At 31.9% G+C, this 20,431-nt stretch overlaps 1 protein-coding gene across 1 annotated transcript in view; it reads left to right on the top strand.

Annotated features, from left to right (window-relative positions):
- The first annotated feature begins 12,150 nt into the window (after window positions 1-12,150).
- LOC129225559 (ophiophagus venom factor-like) overlaps window positions 12,151-20,431 on the top strand; it is a 99,567-nt gene continuing 91,286 nt past the window's right edge. The window contains exons 1-2 of the mRNA XM_054860004.1: window positions 12,151-12,225; window positions 19,984-20,144. Coding sequence (XP_054715979.1) covers window positions 12,158-12,225; window positions 19,984-20,144 — 229 coding nt within the window. The 5' untranslated portion in view covers window positions 12,151-12,157. The remainder of the gene's footprint in view (window positions 12,226-19,983; window positions 20,145-20,431) is intronic.

Here is a 20,431-nt window from a genome sequence, read left to right on the forward strand (position 1 = left end):
TTTGTGATCTGTCGTTCTCTATTTTACGTAAACTATCAAGAAGTAGGCACTTCCCATTATGTATATGTTTTTTTTTTTTTTCAACTTTAATTATTATAGTTTCGCTACTGCATATGGATTTATAACTGTTTGAGAATTAAATAAACGATTTGATGTTAAACTAGAAATAGCCGAAAATATGTCTTCTTCTCTTTTTTTTTTTTTTTAACTTGTCATCGCATTTTATTTGAATCGTAACTGTTTTTAAATGTTATGTTTATTTTCGAATGCTTTTAAACTTGGAATATTTATGGCATTTTATTTAAATCATAATATCGTCTCCTCAGAGTAACAGTAAGCAGTGATATTCCCATCAATTTGTCTGAGGGTATACTCCCAGTAATCCATTACTCAAAATATGTGAATGTGATCATATACATAGTATGTCATAATGTAAAATTTTATGAAGCTTGAGGGTATGCGCTATATGTCTAAAAAATGGTTGAAAGGATAAGGCGTATATTCCCTGACAGTAAGATATCTAATCCCAGAAATAACACTAAGATATCTTACTGTTGCTCTGAGGAGAGGATATTCTCTTTAAAACGTTGTAAAAATTATATTGATACATTAATATTAGATTTGCGATTTTCGACTATTGGCGCCATTGTCAATCACATTGCTCTACAGATAGTGGTAAAATATTACAAATTTTGTTGCCTTGTTTTTCCTGCAATAAAGTTTCTACAGTACAGTAGAACCCTGAAAATCTGAGCTAAAGTGAACCGAAAAATAGCCGAGTTATTGAAAATGCCGGATTTTTTTAGGAATGCGCGTGCTACAGCTTGTTCGTGCAGGGTTTTCTCATCCGACCAGAGTGTGGCCGAGTTTTCTAGATTTGCCCAGGTTTTCCAGAGCAGAGTTCTCGAGTTTCTTATGTTCTCAAATCACACACACACACACACACACAAAGAAACAAGAAGTTTTGTCTGGAACTAAACGAGCGTACTTTCCCGCATACCAACATCGATTTTCTAGCATAATATCAATCATTGGTTGCAAGTTGTGTCAAACATAACTTTTTAACATTCATAACTGATTTCAAACGACTAAATATGCATCTTTATGCAACCCCCCCCCCCTCCCCCCTAGAATCAAGTTTAGTTTCTCATATTATTAGAGTTTATTTTTCAGTTATGATCAACCATTGTAGTGCAGTAGAAATAGGTCAAAAAACACCTTGGGGTCAAACAAATTGCAACAGAAATGATTCTTGTGGAAAATGGTAAGTAACGCACTCCTAATGAACACACTAAAAATATACATCCGTACTGGTGGGACAAATGCGTTTTTTGGCCTCCATCTTGAAAAAATATTTTTTTTTTAATCGTGTGTGGTATCAAATAAAAGGAAATTTCATGCTGAAAAGGAATATAAAATGGGATATTTAAAGTAAAGTGGACAGAATAAAAATTTACATCCGCACTGAAGCGAGAAATGTGGTTTTGTTTTCGGTCGCCATCTTGAAAAATCACGGAAAATTTTCAAAAATAAAAAGCATCATGTGTGGTATCAACTGAAAGGAAATTTCTTGCTCAAAGAGAAAAGGATTTTGTTTTAGATTTAAAAGAAGGGAAATAATAAAATAGGAGAATAACTTTGCGTCCGAGGACATTTTTCAAAAAGGTTGAATAAATACATTTAAAAAAATAATAATAAGTAGAAAGAAAAAAACAAAATCATGAAATTAAAGGAGTTTTATAAAATATGATATTTACATCATCAAAATAAAATTTCATCTTTATCTTCATCCAAAATCAAAATGTTTTCTGTGTTTGTGCAGCTATATCCACAACAGTTTTACAAAAGTTTTTACAAATTACCGAGTATGGAAGTCCATATCGACGGCATACACATTTTGTAGTGTTACATCGTTCTTCTAGTATATTTTGGCAAGTAAGAGTTGATCTAGCGCTGGGCTCAAGTCTGGATATTGGCTGTAATTCTCCATTTACCAACTGCCATCCCGAAAGTCTGGGATCACGAGTTTGTAATTCAAGGTTTTTCCAAATAAAGCCTTGCAAATGTACTCAAAATAGATGACATTTCTATGCATTTTGCGTTGGGGGCAAACGAGCTATGTCAAATTCTTATTTAGCTTTAATCTTTTTCCTGAGGTATTGCTCATAGCGAAGCGCGTTTAAGTGGCCTGGGTCGATGTTACCTCCGTATAGTGGCACAATAATCTTACAACCGATTTCAACCAAATACTCTAAAGTAACGTGTTTCGACGATCCGAAACAGCATGATCAACAGTCTTAAGAATCAAATTTTAAGAACAGAGGATACTCATGAGAATAGATATTATTATTCAGTTGTATTATTAGTTAGTTAATTTGGATGCCGATGTTGGATTAAGTTTTAATAAATGTAATGGTTGAAATATTATTACTATATATTCCTTGTGGCATTTCAGAAAACATAACAAGGCTTTCCCACCAATAGATTTCTGAATGGCTTGAATGTCACGAACTTTATCAGATTGTGTGGCAAACTGCATTAAAATATTCATTTGGTGAGTCCCTACAGAAACAGGAACAGGGGATCCTCGGGGGTGATGTATTAAAATATTCTTAGAAGAATGATATAGTAAAAGGATTAAAATGTCTGCATCATCCGCAACTACCGTCACGTGTTTTTCCTGGGCAATTTTCACAGCTTCGTTCACTATCACCGTATTTGCATCACCTTCCGCTTTAATCACAGAATGACCCCTCATTTGAAAACAACTCGCCAGTATGTTGACAAAACGTTGTTTGTTTAAAGAATTGGAAAGAAAATTGTCTTTCGAAATAATTAAAGGTAAATTTTCATCAAATGCTTTTATATTTGGTTTCTTACACCCATTGAATACTATGTTCTCTTTTCAAAATTTTTTGCTTTCATATGCTTCGTGATGAATTGCCTATCTCCAAATATTTTAGACGTGGATCAGGGTAAGAAAGTAGGAAGTACTCTCATGCAGAACGTTTTTTTCATTTAAGGTATCTAACGACTCTGCCAATGAAGATTTATCTGTTTTTCTCATTTGCTGAGTACTGTGGCTTTAGTTGGCAGAGTAGATAATGCGTAGTTTAAAAATTCGCAAGCATCTTGAGCGTTATTGTCTAAGGAGATACATGCTAGCATCATCTGTGTTAATAGACGGGAATTTATGTAGTGAGTCTCTCTAGCTTTGATAATCCTTTTTCAGTACTCGCGTTACTCATCTTTACTTCTTATATAACCGCAATAAAGCCTTTGCCGGTGAGTTTATCTTGGATATTTCTTCTTATGACATCAGAATTTTCTGCAGTAACATTGTTTTTGATATCCATCATTCCGTTAAAAATGTTCCTTAAACCACTTGAAAGAATAGCAAAAAAATTATGGTCTTTGAAGAATTGCATTAGCACTTGCGGTGCTAACATAAGTTCATGTAAGCATAATTGTTTTACCATTTTCTACCTATTTCCTCTTAAAAACACTTCGCTTCAAAAATCTGATTAATGTCCTTTTCCAGTATAAAATTTACTTTTATTTGACGCCACAAATGATTTTTTCTTTTTTTAATTTCGAAAATATTTCATAATTTTTCAAGGTGACTGCAAAAAAATAATAACTTTTTCGCGATAGCATGGGTGTATATTTTTACCATGTTCACTTCACTTCAAAAATCTCATGCTATATTCCTTTTCAAGTTGAAAATTTCCTTTCATTTGATACCACACATGATTTTTTTAATTTTAAAATTGTTTTCATGACTTTTCAAGATGGCGGCTAAAAAATGCAATTTTTCGTGATAGAACGGGAGAATGCTTTTAGTATGTTCACTCCTCTTTTAATATCTCATATTTTGTTCTTTTTAATCTGGAAATTTTCTATCATTTGATCCCACAAATGATATTTTCTTTTAATTTAAAACTTTTTCTGTGATTTTTCAAAACGGCGGCCAAAAAACTTATTTGTCCCATCAGTACGGATGTATATTTTTAGTATGTTCATTAGGAGCACGTTACCTACAATTTCTCACAAGAATCATTTCTGTTGCAATTCGTTTGACCCCAAACGCTATTTCTACTGGACTATTAATGGATTTTCTATTGGGAACACTTTAAATAGATCTATTTTGTATACCGTTTAAGCGTGCAATTTTACAAGAGGCAGATTGAAGAACAGTATTACAAAAAATATTGCTCCTAACAGATAATTTCGAATATGAATATGTAAAAACTAATAAATATTGAAATCAAGAAAAAGCAGAAATACAAGAGCAGCTTATATTAGCTTTTCAAAAAACACTTTTTATTCGTTTGCAAAATAAAATGGAGGAGAAATATTTCGCGATAAATAATTGATATCAAAAGTGAAATCGATAGCAGCTCTTTCATTACTGTAAAAAAATCATCTCCTCGTATCTCTTGCTTTTCTTTTATTTCCGTTGCCAAAACTTAAAAGGAAAAAAAATTAAACTTTAGAAAAAAAATAAATGCAAAAAAGTACCTATACGTAAATAAACTATTTTTATCCAAAAAATAAAAAATCGACTGCAGCTATTCTTTTTAGGTAAATAATAAAACACTCAGAATTTTTTTTTATTCCCGTTGCTAAAAATAAAGTAATTAAATTCTCCCATCGACGTCAATGTTTAAAAAAAAATTTATGCTTATTATGAAAATTTGTTTCTTGTGTTGATAATCGACAGAAAAATGTGTTCCAACAAAGTTTGTCTCAAGCAAATAAATCTGTCTTTACGTGCAGGATCGGTATTTGCTTCAAATTTTAAACATATAAATATTTAACAAAAATGTTAATATGAAACATGAATTGTTCATTTCGAACCTTCATTTTTTTCCATGTGTGTGGGCGTGTGTGTTTTTCGTCAAGAATTTTTTCAACAAAGTTTGTTTAAGGCAAATCTGCCTGTAACTTCGCCATTCTTGTCATTCCTCATTTTTTTCTTTAAAAATTTTACAGGAGTAAGCTAAAAAGGACTTTACTTTTGTGTTCCATTGTGTTTTTTCCTATGCTTCATATCTTCAATTACTTACAGACAAGGGTGCCCACAGGGGGAAGGGGGAGGATTGCGCCACTGAAATTTCAAGGAGGGATTTTAGAGCGCTTTTGATCTACTGTTTTGGGGTTATCATTCTTGTGGAGTTACGCCATTACTTTAGGAGGGGGAGGGGGGAGATGGGCACCACGTTTGTTAACTCCTAAAATGGAAAAGGGACATTCATTAAAATTAAGCTTAGGCAAACATAATAACTCTGAAACTTATGGCAAAGGAATAAAATTTTGCCAAATTTTTTTTTATTATTTTTCAAATATTATTTCTGAAACAAGTTGTACTGCACGATGTAGTTATCATTGCACAATCATTCAGCTGTAGTACCGTTCGATTTCGTCTCGTCATGGACACGTCATGATGATGATCATGATCATCATCATCATCATCATCCAGTCCGTCATTTAAGGGGACGGGGAGGATAAATTGCCCCTTCCCCTGACCGTTTGAAATTAATGTATTTACATGTTAGTGGAAGTGGTTTCCTCTGTTTTTTGGTACCATCTGCATTGAATATATGCCCTTTACCGCCCTTCCCCCTGGGAAAAAAATTCCAAATTACGGACTTGGCATCATCGATTCATTCAGCTATCTTAAAATAAAGCTATGTTCTGAGCAAATTATTATAAATGGATTTCGTGGGCACGGAATAAACAATTCGCCATATAATTGTGAAAACTCACAAAACATTGTCGCAGTTCTCTCCCTCCTTATTTTTCACCCATTTAATGTTCTCTTCAACTAACAAAAGATGGCAGCACTAGACAGATTTTACTTTTCTTCAAAATTTATAATTAGACTTTTCATCGAACAAATGTGAACCGATAAAAATATTATTTCAATCTTTTCTAGTAATAAAAGAGAAGATATGTCTGTACTAGAGTCAGGGCCAGCGCTAACAGCTTGAGAACCCTCCCGCAAAATGTCTGAAGGGGTCACTTTCAATAAATAATCTATGTAGTTTAGTTCACTTTCAGATGCTTACATTTTACCAAATTGTACATTAATCTTTATAACATTAAAATTTAAATTTTAATTGCTCAACAATCAAAATGACGACACGTGTCAAAATCATGCTGGGTTTGACATTCATTTAAATTGAACCATCTGCACAACATAATTTTATAGAAGCAAGTGGCGTTGCCAATCAAAAGGAAAAAAATTGTAGGAATATGGTTAAATTTGGGGCGGGGGGAGGGGATAGGTTCGTTTAAGTTTTTTTTTTTTTTTTTTTTTATGTTTAAAAAAAAGGAAAATGTCTGTGTTTCGGAGGGCATATATATTTTCCCCCCAAGTCCCCCAAATCTCCCGGATACGCCACTAACAGAAAGGTTATTGCTCGATATAATTTCAGAAAAAAAATTGAATAAAGAACCGTTTTCTTTACAAAACATATAGAACTTTGTGCTTCGGATTTCTGTGTAATAGACAATTAATATTTTTGACTAATCTTCAATGTAGGGGAGACTGGGGATATTTGATCCCCACTTTAGTTTTCAATTTTTTCTCTGCTGCAAATTATCAGTTTTTTTTTTTATTTATTATTTTTTATTTATTTATTTTTTTTTAAGTACGTGAACAAAGGTGATTTTTCCCTCTATCTGACAGTATTTTGTTAGTTGAAATTAAACAGATAGTTTTGGTAAAATAATTTTTTTCAAACATTTCATAAAGGGATCATGTATCCCCATCTCAAGGGATACATGATCCTTTCATGGGGGATAATTGATCTCACTGAGAGAATACATAGACTTTTCATTAGACCGGCAATTTAGTTATGGATTTTAGTTTTCTACGTAATGTTTCTAAAAAATAACAGCATTTCTAATTTTCTTTATTAGATTATAATAATGTGATCACAAAATAACATAGTTTCAAATTTCACTAGACATTTGTAAAAAAAATGTACATATCTTTCATGAACTTATGATGCTTTTGATCAGTTACTTATTGTCCAATAAAGTTGTAAACAAAAATACTATATTTTATAAATGAAACTAACATTTTTTTTTAAAGTAGCGTAATGAAGCTAAGATTACATCAAATAAAGAAAATAGGATGACATGCACGAAAATCATTTTATTTGCTTCTTGTCTTGCAATAATAAAATTAAGAGTTTTATCACTTGAATTAAATTTTAAAAAGGGGGAATAAAAATGTAAGTATCAGTGTACATGTAAAAAAGAAAGCCTAACTTATATGTTTTCAAAACCTGAAAAGTCAAATGCAAACAATTTGTTTGTTGTATATTTCTTTAAGTTCCGCTCAACTCAACTGGATGTGTGCAGCTTAACACATTTTGTCAATTTTTCAGGAAAAATAGATTGATTAAGCATATTACCTTTTCGCTTCAGAAAACTCATTTCAAACTCTAGAAATCAAACTTTGCATTCTATCCGCTAATGGGTCTACATAGTGGGCAACTCACTTTTTTGTTGTAAATCTAACTATAGCAAAATCATTTTTTTTTTCATTCAAACAGGGATTTGACATCTATTTCAACTTGTTCAAGCTCGTTTGACTGATCAGAACATAATTCATCAGTAGAGTTAATTTATGTTTAGATGTTTGAGATGTTATGTTGGTTACAAGTGAGAACTGACATTTTAATTGTTTAGCATATTTACTGCAGTGATTTTTAAATATATCACGCATACTATGATAACATGGTTTTGAACGTTTAAAGTTAATGTCAACTAAGTAAACAATATTTATATTGTTTTCATTATGTTTATACTGTTATATATTGTCATTATATTATATTGTCATATACTTGATCCATGATCCCTGGGATCATGTATCCTTCTAAACGAAGGGATTAATTATCCTTATTATGCAATTTTTACAAACTTACTTGTTCTATTATTTACAATCAGTGGCAATTTACTAAAAATATGTCTCAATTATTAAAGACTGTCTATACTTTAACAATACATTTCGGATTTTTTTTTTTAAAGTTGTAATTAATGGATAATGTAAACTTCGGGTTGCTTTCCTAATAAAACGTTTCCCATGACACATTCAGACGATAATTTCTTGAGCTAAAACAAAATGGCTGAAAGAAACAAAATGTTGCCAGTTTTTATGTGTACAAGTATAACTATAATATAATAGTCAGGTTTCAAATCTGTACTTAATGATTTTGGTACATTTTTGGCTATGGGATCATGTATCCCCAGGGATCAAGTATCCCCAGTCTCCCCTATAATTTCGTCCATATTGAGAAAATAAAACTTAATGTATAATGCTAGAATTGAAATTTTTTCACTGAAATAAAAACTATTATTAACTGCCATCTATAAAATGGGTGGTTATTAAAGCATTTTTGAGCAGTGGCTTCAAAAACTTGTTTCTTTCAGTCATTGTACGTAAGTTACATTTTTTTTGTTAGGTTAATCTTACTTTTGGACTCCTTAATTTGGATGCATTGAATAGCAAAAAAAATATTGACTATAATATTAACAATGTTGCTGTTAAAAATGTCGACAATTACTTCAAAACAAAAAATCACTTTTATATAAAAATGAAATTGTGGCCAATTATGTAAATCACCCATGTCATCGTCATCGAATCTGCGAATTCACACCAACTACATTCAGGACGAATAATGTGTTCACATCAAAAGATTGGCTTGTCCATACCGGCAACATAAAATTCCCAAGAAATGGTGTGTTTTTAAAAAGTAACTAAGCAAAAGACACAAAAAACTTACATTTTACGTAAGAATATTTACAATCGAATTTTCTGAGCTTTTTTTAAAAAATGTATTATCAAATTCTGCTCATACATTAATGTTATTTAATTTCCGCTATTTTTTTAAATTATTATTTATAGTATTTAAGTACAACAGTCACCAACAAAAAAAATCAGAATTTTAGTTGTTGAGCGAAGTATTGACAGACAGATAATATTGAAGATAACTCATATTTTAATAGAGAGTTAAGAAAAATAATGTTTTCAAAAGATAAAGATAAAAATGCAACTATATATTTATAAATACATAGAGGTTGCAAAACAAAATTTATTTTTAAACACGCACATCACACATATATATATTTTCGTGCGCAAAAAATAAAAGAGAAAGAAATTAAAAATAGGGAGAATAAAGAAGGAAAAAAAAGGAAGAAAAAATTCAATAGTTTCACTACACAATTTCTATGGTATATGTTTTTTTATAATGCAAAATACTTAAATTAAAAAATAAAACTGATTCCCCTTACCTGAAGCAGAAATATTTTTAAAACACCGTAGCAACCAGGGCAGAAGGGACAGTTTCTTGGAATTTTATTTACTTATTTATCTATTTGTAGTAAGTAAACGATACCTCTTTCAGTTTAATGGAAAATAAAATTCCTACTGCATTTTCAAGCCAGTCATGCATTTCGGTTATTTCTGCGTTTATTTCATTAAACAATTTATTTATTTATTTATTTATTTTATTACTAGAAAATCACCCGTCAAGATATGACGGGTGAAAATTGCTTTTACATTTGAAAAAAGCTATTGTCTGTTGGATGATATTTTGATAGTTGGAATTTTGACCCTAACTCCAATGAATTCACCCTAAGCTACAGTAGATGGCGTTCATTGTTGACCCCTTTTTCGTTTCTTCATTCCCCTGAAATGACAAAGTCTTACCAGTAAATCAGTAAAGTTACCGGACCGAGTTCAGCCTTGTCACAATAAAGCCTTTCCCTACATTTTAAACCTTACCAAAACATCTTATCAAATTATCATGCCGTGGCGCGAGTTTCATTGTTAATGACGTCAGGAGCGTTACTCGATCATTAACTCTTATATATATGAGGATTATTATTATTATTATTTTTGCAAATCCTCCAGTAAATTTTTTTAACTGTAAATAATTCTAGCTTTTAAAATGCTATTGAATTCGAAAGCAACTGTATCTGCACACACTGGTTTTTTTCTTTTTTAACTTCGTATTTATTTTTTAAATTGAAGAACAAACAGTACTGTTAACTACATTATTAATAACACGATAACGATCAAAGTGCATCATAATACGTGTTATTAAATTAACCTCGTATTTCCTGACTGATGTGAAATTAATTGAACAAATTTCTTTAACATCCCACTCCCACTCAGAAAATAAAACTTCCTTGCTTTTAGTACTTTTATCTTTGCAAAAATGTAAAAACATTTCTCCTCCAACCATTAATGATTAAGTTATTAAAAATGTAAAATTTTAATAACTCTAATGTGTAATGAAATCGGTTTCCATGGGAAAAATATCCTACTAAACCATGGAGAAATTTTCTGAGTTCCCTCCCCCCTTAAAGTTTTGCATATAAGCGCCCATGCAGAGTTAAAAGTTTCTGCAGTACTCTGACAAGCCACCGCAGACAAAGTGCATGAAATACACCGCCAGCTCTTTGAATTCCAGCCGAGGACTGCAGTTTCGTGCTTATTAGCACTCGTCAGCCCGGCATAGGAGTGACTGTGTTGAAGGTGGAAAATCTTTTAAAGAAGTCAAGAGTGCCAAATAAACTGGTAGCTAATACAGAATTATCACTAACCACAGCACTGAATTAGCACTGATATTATCGAATAGCAGACAAAGTGTTTTCTTTTCTCTGGTATTTTTGAATTACTGAAAGAGGTCCGGACCTAATCCTCCTGATGTATCAAATGTCTACTGCATAATTCTTTTGACATTTTAAAATTAAATTTGCACGAGATATGAAGTTTTTGCGCATTCACCCCCTCCCCTCCCCCACCTCAAAAACCAAAAATTTTACTTTATATTCAATATTTTCTCAATCAATTAGTTATTGAATTTTTATTCGATGTTTTCATAATCTTGTAAATTAAATACTAATCAACTATCAAAGGGACCTCTGGTCCTCAAACTATGAAGGACTGCGTGTCAGACGCCTTGCCTTCAGAAGACAACACAATGTATGGTGGTACCATCTATGGACAGTTCGAGAATTTAGAACCAGGCCAAGAGCCGAATAGCTTTCTGGTCTGGCACCCCCAGAGGTATTGTTTCACTTGGAGGAGATTGTGTCTTCGAGCATATTTAACGTCTCCCAATCGCCATTAATGACGACGGTGGATCTTCGACCAGAAAGGATCGAACCCGAGACCCTACGGCCTCAATGCCTTACCGATCAGGCCACCACGGCCCTAATTAAATACTTCCCTGCTACATTAGTTCCAAAGTGTTAAAATTATTTTTTTATTATCATCATCATCATTATTATTATTAATATTGTCGTTGTTGATGTTGTGGTTATCATTCATTTACTGTCACTGCTATTATTATGGCTTATATTATTATTATTATTATTATTATTATTGTTAGTATCATTGTTGTTAGTATTATAAATTTACTGGGTAATTATTGTTATTATTATTTTTTTTTAATTTATTATTTTTATCATTATTATTGTTATTTATTTATTTCATTTTTATTGTTATTTATTTATTTCATTTTTATTCTTATTTTTACTACAATTATTTATGAATTTGTGAATTCTTTTAAAAATATTAACAAATAATGTAACCAAAAAAGTTCGTTACATTTATTTTTAGCCGCATTTGTCGCCAAGTCTATGCATGAGAATGTTTTAAACTTTGGAACTGAAAAATAAAATGAGAAAAGCTCAAATCAAATTTATAATGGCTAAGTTTCGTGCAAAAGTTTTAAAATTTAAAAAAGAATAAATAAATGTTAGCTTTTAAATATTTTCTTTTTCTCTGTTAACTTTTTATTGAAACAGCGTTTGACATGTAGACAACCCTTTTAAAAAAGCTTCATTCCCGCCAATGATGAGCCACTTGACTTGACGGACAAAATGTGCGCAATGCTGGAAAACCCGCTTGCGACTTCTTGGATCGAAAAATCATCTAATTCCATGAAAACTTCTTAGGTTTGTTGTTATTATCGGAAGGTCAACAGTTCGTAAGTCACTCTATATCACTGATCAATCAACCAATCAGAACCAAAGATGCACAGAAATATTTACTCTTACTTCCTCGTCCGGCGTAGTTACGCAAAATCAAATCTAAATGTTAAAAGGATTTTGGATGTTGGAAAACAAAGTAATGGATGTCCGGTGGATCGTCATACGATCCATCTTGCTTGTTTTTTGTACCTTATGCAGCCAAGCACAGTAAGATATTTATTAATTTACTATTTATTGTTAGCTGATATATATATTGTTTATCATTAAAATAAATGAAAACATCAATGCAAAATAGTATTTGCATCAGGACCTGTCAAGCATTTGCTCTTGAATTTGTAAGCATCAAGCCAGAAATGCTTTGCTGTCAATAAAAGTGAACAAACTTTTTAAATGGGAAAATGAATGAACTTTTAATTAATTTTACATTATCAGCGATTTAAATTGTGACTTCATTTCTGCTAGTTTTTAAAAAAATCTAATTAACCTTCTTCTAGCAAATAATTATTTTAATGTTGCAACTGTAAATTTATTGCCACTATTTCTTATGATCTCATTAATTAATCGATTTTTTTATTTTATTTATTATTATTATTATTATTATTATTTTTTTTTTTTTTTTTTTTTTTTGAAATCGCTAACACTTATACACAAAAATGGGGTTAGTAAGACATTTTGAAGATCAATGTTTTTAATTTTCTAGCAGCGATATTATTCTTTACTATAGGTTATCATGCTTGAATGTTTTTATTGGTGAACTAGATATAGATTTCAATCAATTTCATTCGAGTTTCAAATATTTTTCAAATATTTTTACAAATATCCCTCCGCCAGCTCACCAAATCTTAATCCTATAGAATTTGGACATTCTAAGACTGAAACGCGTTTGAAAAGCAAGGCCCGGATCTGCGTACTCACAGACCGTAATAATAAATAAAAATAAATAAAAAGAATCTAGCACTATGACTTCATACTGAGACTGCACTCAATAACTGAATTCCGAAAATATGAACGTATATTTGTTCAGTTTACCTGAGTTCAGTACTATAAAGCAAAGATGACCTTTGACAGTCTGAGTTGTTAGATATATCTTCGTGTAAAAAAAAGAATAAATAAATAAAAATAAAATTAAAAAAAAAAACATGTGTAACTACGCTAAGTCACTACTTTAGTTCCAGTAAGTTTTTTTCTTATTTTCGGCAGCCTAAACATTTTTTTAATGATTGGTTACCATAAAATAGGTGAATCTTAATGTTTGGCATTTGTAAATGTGTTCTGGACAACAGGGATGCTTTTAAAATACATAAGAGCAGAAGCAGCAGTGACTTGAAACTAAAGTTTGTTGCTGTCCATATAGTCCTTAGTTTTTAAAGACATTAAAAAGTCATTTTCTTCTAAAAGTATGTCATCGAAATAACTAAGAAAGTCTAGAAATTAAGCAACCATTGCAAAAAATCACGAGTTGAAGGTATTTGATTATTGTGAGAAAAAAAAAACGAGGATTTTAAAAATCGCTCTCTTGTATTTCACCTGTAAGTACAGTTGATTCCGGTTAATAGGGCAACTTTGGGACGGGACCAATTTGGTCGGTCCGATAAAGCGAACAGGACTTGTGTAGCTTGACCAAACATGATATACACAAAACATTTAAATTCCCTATTGTGAACCCTATATGTATGGTGAGCATGCAAAGAAGAAAAATTGCTGTTTACAAATTTTTTTCAGTTAAAAATAAATTAAATTAAAACGAAGAATCATTTTACACTCATGCAACAACGTGTTTAAACCGATAGGGTTTTAGTTCAGCACGATTCAATTCAACAATCAGAAATAATTAAAAAGGTAAAAGTAAAAAAAAAAAAAGTGCCGAAAATACTTATTAGCCATCGAAAACTCCAATAAAATAAAAATTTCGTATTTTACAACATTTTTTTAAAAAACAAATTTACATATTATTGCATGTGCTAACTGAACTGAAGAAATTTTAAATTTCAGATTTTTTTAAAGTCTCTACTGGAATAGTGCCACAATGCAATGGAAGTTTCGTTAACCATTTTTTTCCTGTCGATATTGCTGGGTTTAATTGAAAGTTACTTGGAACCAATATTAATTTTTATTGCAGTATTAAATTCCTTGACCCAGTTGAAACTCGCTTCAAACGGGTGATTTCTAGATTTTTTCCAATTTGTTTTCATGTTCCTTGGTCCGATTAAGCGAATTTTCGGTTCCTATAAGCGAATAATATTAAGCTTGTGTCATGGGATTTGTTTTGGTTCTTTACGATTTAGTCTGAATAAACTGAAAATTTCCCAATTAAACGGATTGCACTGTACGTATTTTTATAAACTAGCTATTAGAATTTCATAAACTGGTTTGAAAGTAAACGTTTAATTGCTTCATCTTGCTTCCTACTAATCACATAAAAAGTCATTTGACACTGAAACCATCTCTTGCGGATATCCGGGAAATTGGGTGTCGTCTGCATCGATAATTTTAGCTACTGAGAAATCGCTATCAAATCTTAAAATATGTATTGTCTACTGACATAAGTCTATTGACTGAGATGAATCGCTATTGAAATTTTCGTGATTTAAAAAAGGCCACATTACGCGGTCATGCCTTCAGGGCTGCTCCGGTGGGAGGTCACTGTGATCTTCTAAAAAAAAATTTGTTCGACAAACTTATCATCATTCGACGTAATTTGGAGTTGATTCGTCAAAATTATTCATAATTTGGCAAATTATAGAGTTCCAGTCGGTTTTTCCGACTCAGATTTTCACCCCGCCTGCCCCCAAAGTTTAAGTTCGGGGCGCCTCTGTGTACAGTGAACACTTTGATACATTGCAGTGCATCAGATAATCGAAAAATGACACAAAAAATTTAATTTCACTCATTTCGCTGAATGGGTTAATTTGACCCCCGAAATAAACCCCTCAAAGCTTTTTATTTTCAACTCGGTTTTATTTGCTCTGAAATCAGCCACCACTTCCTCATAAAACCAAATTTTAAACTACGTGTACATTACTTTGATACCCAAATTCTCATATATATCCTCGTTATTAGAAGTAATAAATATTTGATTCCATCGGTTAAAATAAATATTGTATCTAACAGAAGAACTTCATCGATTTTTTTCCCCTCAATCTACGACATGGAAAAACGTAAACAGCAATTCGAAATTTAACGGAATGAAACTTTACAGTGGAAAACTGTAACACAGCTCCAATCAAGATGATGACACAGAACTGTGCAAGAAGATCAACTGATGAGCAAACGCATCCCGGAATTACAGAACAAATATGTTGGACTAAAAAATGAAATACAATCATATGTATTATCAAAAGTGGTTTTTTGAGAGAACGCCGTAACTTCTTCAGTACTTTGCAAACTTCTTAAAAAAAACTTCATTTCAAAGATTTTTTTTTATTGCTTTTGGCGAAATTTAAACAGACAGCTCAAATTTTAGCTGTTTTGTAGGATAAAAGAAAGATTTTTATTTATTTTACCGTGAATTTATTTAATGTATAGCGTCAGGAAATGGAAGCCCACTGGTTCAGTTTGTTATAGTGAATAAATGCGAAGCTAATAATGCAAAGGGCATGAGCTTGAATCTCCAAAGACAAAAAAAAAAAAAAAAATTGTAGCTTCAATGACTTATTTTCTTCTGCAAAGTTCTGATCCGAATTTCCATCAATATATAGTCTAAATTCATTACAGGATCTGAACTACAATTGCATTGTCGTCAAAATTAGGTAATAAAACATTAACTTTAACATGGAAAATAAGTCAGCATAAGTTTTTAAAAATATTTTTAACTATTTACATGCACCTATTTCTTTTGTTACTTTATTTCGCATTGCCTCATAATTGTATATTATGCTGTAATGGAGACCCTTTAAAAGTTATTCTTTGATTCGGATCTTTGAATTCCAGCAATCGAGCGCAGAAAGGTTCCGTACGTGTCAGTTAAGCTTAATAATACATAATTTCGTTCCTAACAACACGGATATCATCACCGGGGAGGTAATTTTTGGAATCAAGATATTATACTTGAATTTCTGATAGAGGAATTTGAAGAGTTGGCTTCTTGTGTCAACAAACAAAAGCTATATTAGTTTGCGTGACTAAACTCTAAGATGGTTTTGCAGCTCATCTTGTACGAGGTTCTTTTTCGTCCAACTTGGTGAAGCGTGACATGTACTAAACAATATTATTTATCTAGCATTCAACAATGTAAAAGTTTTTAAAAAAAATGTATAATTCATAACAATTTATCATTGAATGTTTTTAAAAATAGCAGTTTGATATTTAAACCATAACGGGAATACAGTGAAACCTGTGTAAGTTGACCACTTGCGGTGCAGTACTTTGGTGGTCAACTCTGACAGGTGGTCAACTAATAAAAGGCTAATGATTTTTTTTTTTTTTTTTTGGTCATTTCTTGCCCCATGTGTTAATTTTTTGACTAATTGACACTTACTCTTTCCTTTCAAGTTACTTTCATTGTTTAATATTACTTTGAAACAATAATTTAAAATGTTATTCAAATATTTTTAGGGTTATTTTCTTAGAATGACGTATAATGTGTCATGTAAATTTAAAATTTCAGTAAATTGATCAAAAAAACAAAAATCATTGTTTATAAAAAGTAATTTGATATTAATAGTTCCTAAAAATTCATAGTTAATCAAAAATAACAAATTTTTCGCTTCTTTTTTTTCATATACATTTAATACATTTATAACCATGATGATCTACTTTTCAACAAAATAAATCCTTATTGAAGTTTGGCGCACTTATTAGACACTAGTTTTGGAAACCCCATATGTGTCAGCTAATTTTCTCTGGATTCTTCACTTTTCAATTAATTTTAATATTTCATACTTTTTGTCAATCTCAAGTTCAACTAACTTTCTTTTTGAAGCCATTTTATGTAAAACTATAACACAAAGAGCAACAAGCTAGACTCTCATAGTTCTAAAAGGCAGTTGAAAATGAAAATGTCCTATTTCTTAATCCCTTGCACCAGAAATACTGCAATGAAAGTAACTTTTACTCTAGCACAATTCCAGTGTTGCCACAAAATATTGCAACTGGAAAAAAATACTTTGTACTTTTCTGTTGACACATGTCTTCATTGAACAGAGAGTACAAAAGGTAATCTCAAACAGAACAACATAAGAAAAACAAGTTTGGAGAATAAAAGGGTTCATAGTAGTTTTCCAATGTGGTTAAACTTACAAGGAGGTTTAGTTATGCTGCTGTTTTATTTAGTTGGTAAAATGCTGGTCTGGCATCAAAAATATTCTTGGAAAGCTATTAAATAAAATAATAATAAAATAAAATAATTTGCTGAATTAATTTTTAAAAAATAAACCAGGTGGTCAACTTTCAAAGGGTTTTTTACAATACTCCAAACCAAATTTGGTGAACATTAGTGATCAAGATAGACAGGTGGTCAAAATAGAAAGGTGGTCAAGTTACAGAGGTTTTCCTTCATTATACAAGATAGTACTAATTCCGTTCCTGACAAAAGCGGTCAACTTAGACAGGTGGTCAACTTACAAAAGTGGTCAACTTTACAGGTTTTACTGTACAACGCAATTTTTATTTATGTTTTAGGTTTAACCGGTATTATTAACATGGACGGTACTAGGAGTTTTAAACAGAATGACAAATGTTGCTGGATATTTTTATCTCAGAACAGGAATTAGTAGCGGGGCGGGGGGGGGGGGGAGCGGGCAAGTCCAATAATTGGCTTTGGTGCTTATGAAATGCTGTAGCAAAGATCTCAAATCACATGGCTCAACTTCGACGAATGGGAGGCACGTTTTAGGTGAAACAAATGGGAGAAATCTGATTTTTTCCAATACTTTATTTTTAAATGTGTCACGCAACATGGTATTCTTGCTTCAAGAATAGAAGGCTTCACTCTTCCCACATTTTATTCCTTCTCAATGGTTTTCACGCTATGTGTTCACATAAGTTTCAACTGCATTTTGGTAATAAATTTTATTCTGTGAAATGAATTCGTGAAGCTATAACCACGGATTGAATGGAATTGGCAAACGTTCAGTTAAGACGAATCTATTTGAATGAGGGGAAAAGTAAAAATTCCACTAATTTCCACTAATTTGAATGACACTCGACTTATTTAAGAGGTTAACGTATATTTGCAAACGCTGACATCCATAAAAACTATTGGATGTGTCCATTTCCGACTGTAAAACGGATGTTTGACTTCCCATACAATCCGTGGTCAGACAGTACTGGTGTTAAATGGGGTCGTTTCCAAAATTTTAAAAGTATTTTTTCTGAAAGAGCATGCATAAAACATTGGATCTGACCATTTTTACTTTCTTCTATATCTAATATATAGAAGAAAATATTGGATTCGTGCAAATTTTCGAATTTCGAATTTTGACGGATTCGAACGTTTTGAGGTGTGCTGAGTCCATTTCGACTATTTTTGGAAAATGTATGTCTGTCTGTGTGTGTGTCACGTCGGTGTGTGACCAGTTTTTTGTGGCCGCTCTACAGCAAAAACTACCGCATGAAATCGAACGAAATTTGGTACACATATGTGCCCTCTGTGAACTTGTGCCCATTGGTTTTTGGCGCGAATTCATCCAAGGGGGGTGGAGCAATAGGACGTTTTTTAAGTTACGCGTGATTGCTATTCCTCAGGAAGTAACTGGCGGAATCAAACAAAATTTGGTCCAAATGTTGCCAGTAACAGGAACAGGTGCTGATTCAATTTTGGTGTCAATAACTCAAACGGGGGTTGAACTATAGAACGTTTTTCGTCGTCAATTGTGACTGCTGTATCTCAAGAAATAATGAACGGAATGAAAGAAAAATTTATCGGCAAGTAGCCCTTAGTGGGTATAAGAGCTGATTTTATTTTGGTGTCAACAGCTAAAAAGGGGGTAGCGCAATCGCCCGTTCTTTTTTTCCATTGTGAGTGCCCTATCTCAAGAAGTAATGCTACGTTCTAGTTGAAATTTGGAATATATGTGAATCCATATGTAAACAGGCTTTGGTTCAATTTTGACGCCAATCGCTCCAAGAGGTGTTGATTTTTTTTTTTTTTTAATAAAAATAGCTTTATTAATGCAACAATAAGAAAGATAAATCGTAATAGATTGTCGTCTGCGTATTTCTCGTGATTTTAATTGAATGAAATGATCGGAAATATTATCTCAATGATTTAAAATTTTTAACTGTTGCCATCTTATGTATGTTAACAAATAAAATATTTGTAATTAATTCAAGCAAGGCTTTTAAAATAACTTTCAATTTTCGCTCTTGGCTTTGCTTTTGCAATAATTCAGACATTGGGATGGTCGTCAAGTTTTTGCATGTGTAATTTTGTTTTTGTTAGAAATATTGCTTCCTCGTCAAGCATGGGGAGGGATCAGACAAAAAAAAGAAAAATATAGAAGAAAGTTTCGTGATAGCCACAACATACTAGTTTGATAAAGTTGTTTACGTTTAATACTTTAAAAAAATTACTTAAATCGGAGCGCTTTCATTGTTTACGGCTTCTGCTGATGACATCACAAATGATGAAACGCCATTCAGTGTTGCCATTCACAGGTCAAAATATTTAATTTGCATCTTTACTCACGTGTATTGGCAACGATATGGTTGATAGCAAGCGTAGAGTGCAATATTTAATTCTCTGCTTGATTATCATAACGTGGAAACGTAGTAGAAAGATGCGGCAAAGTGCATCATTTGTGACGTCATCAAGACCACGCCTTGTTTAAAAAATCGGACATTTAACTAAACTTAATAAACTAAAAAAACACACTGTTGGGAAAATGAAAGTATTTTCTGGGTCCATGTGTTTTTTTTTTTTTTTTTTTTGCTCATTCTATCCATTTGAATGACTAAAAGTAGTACTTTTGACTGAAGGAAACCATCCCATTCTATGCATTGAATTAATTTTAATTCTCTCTTCAGAGTATATTATGTTTGTGCTCCAAATGCCTTGCGAGTTGACTCCAGCGAAACCATTGCAGTTGCTTTGGAAGATGGCCCCAGTTCGATGGTCAAAATCTTTGTTCAAGATCATCCCGGGAAAAGAAAAAATATATCTGAGACAGAATTTCAGATAACTGCAGGTAAGGAGTTAGTGGCATAGTACATATCATTTTGCACGGGTTATTGAAACAATTTAACCGAAATTAAAGAGATAATGGTCACACATTTTCTGCATATTTCATTAGCAACATTTTTAAATTCCGCATGGAGTATTTAGAACCAACATCTGTCGACACATCAGGATCAGCGGAAGATCACTTCCCGATAACTAATAAGCATGAGTTTTTATTGTATGATATTAGTACGCAAAGTAACACCCATTGTAAAACAAATTTTTAATTATCATAGGTAAATATAGGGCAAAGGG

The sequence above is a fragment of the Uloborus diversus genome, chromosome 7, assembly GCF_026930045.1.
Source record: "Uloborus diversus isolate 005 chromosome 7, Udiv.v.3.1, whole genome shotgun sequence".
Lineage (NCBI taxonomy): Eukaryota > Metazoa > Arthropoda > Arachnida > Araneae > Uloboridae > Uloborus > Uloborus diversus.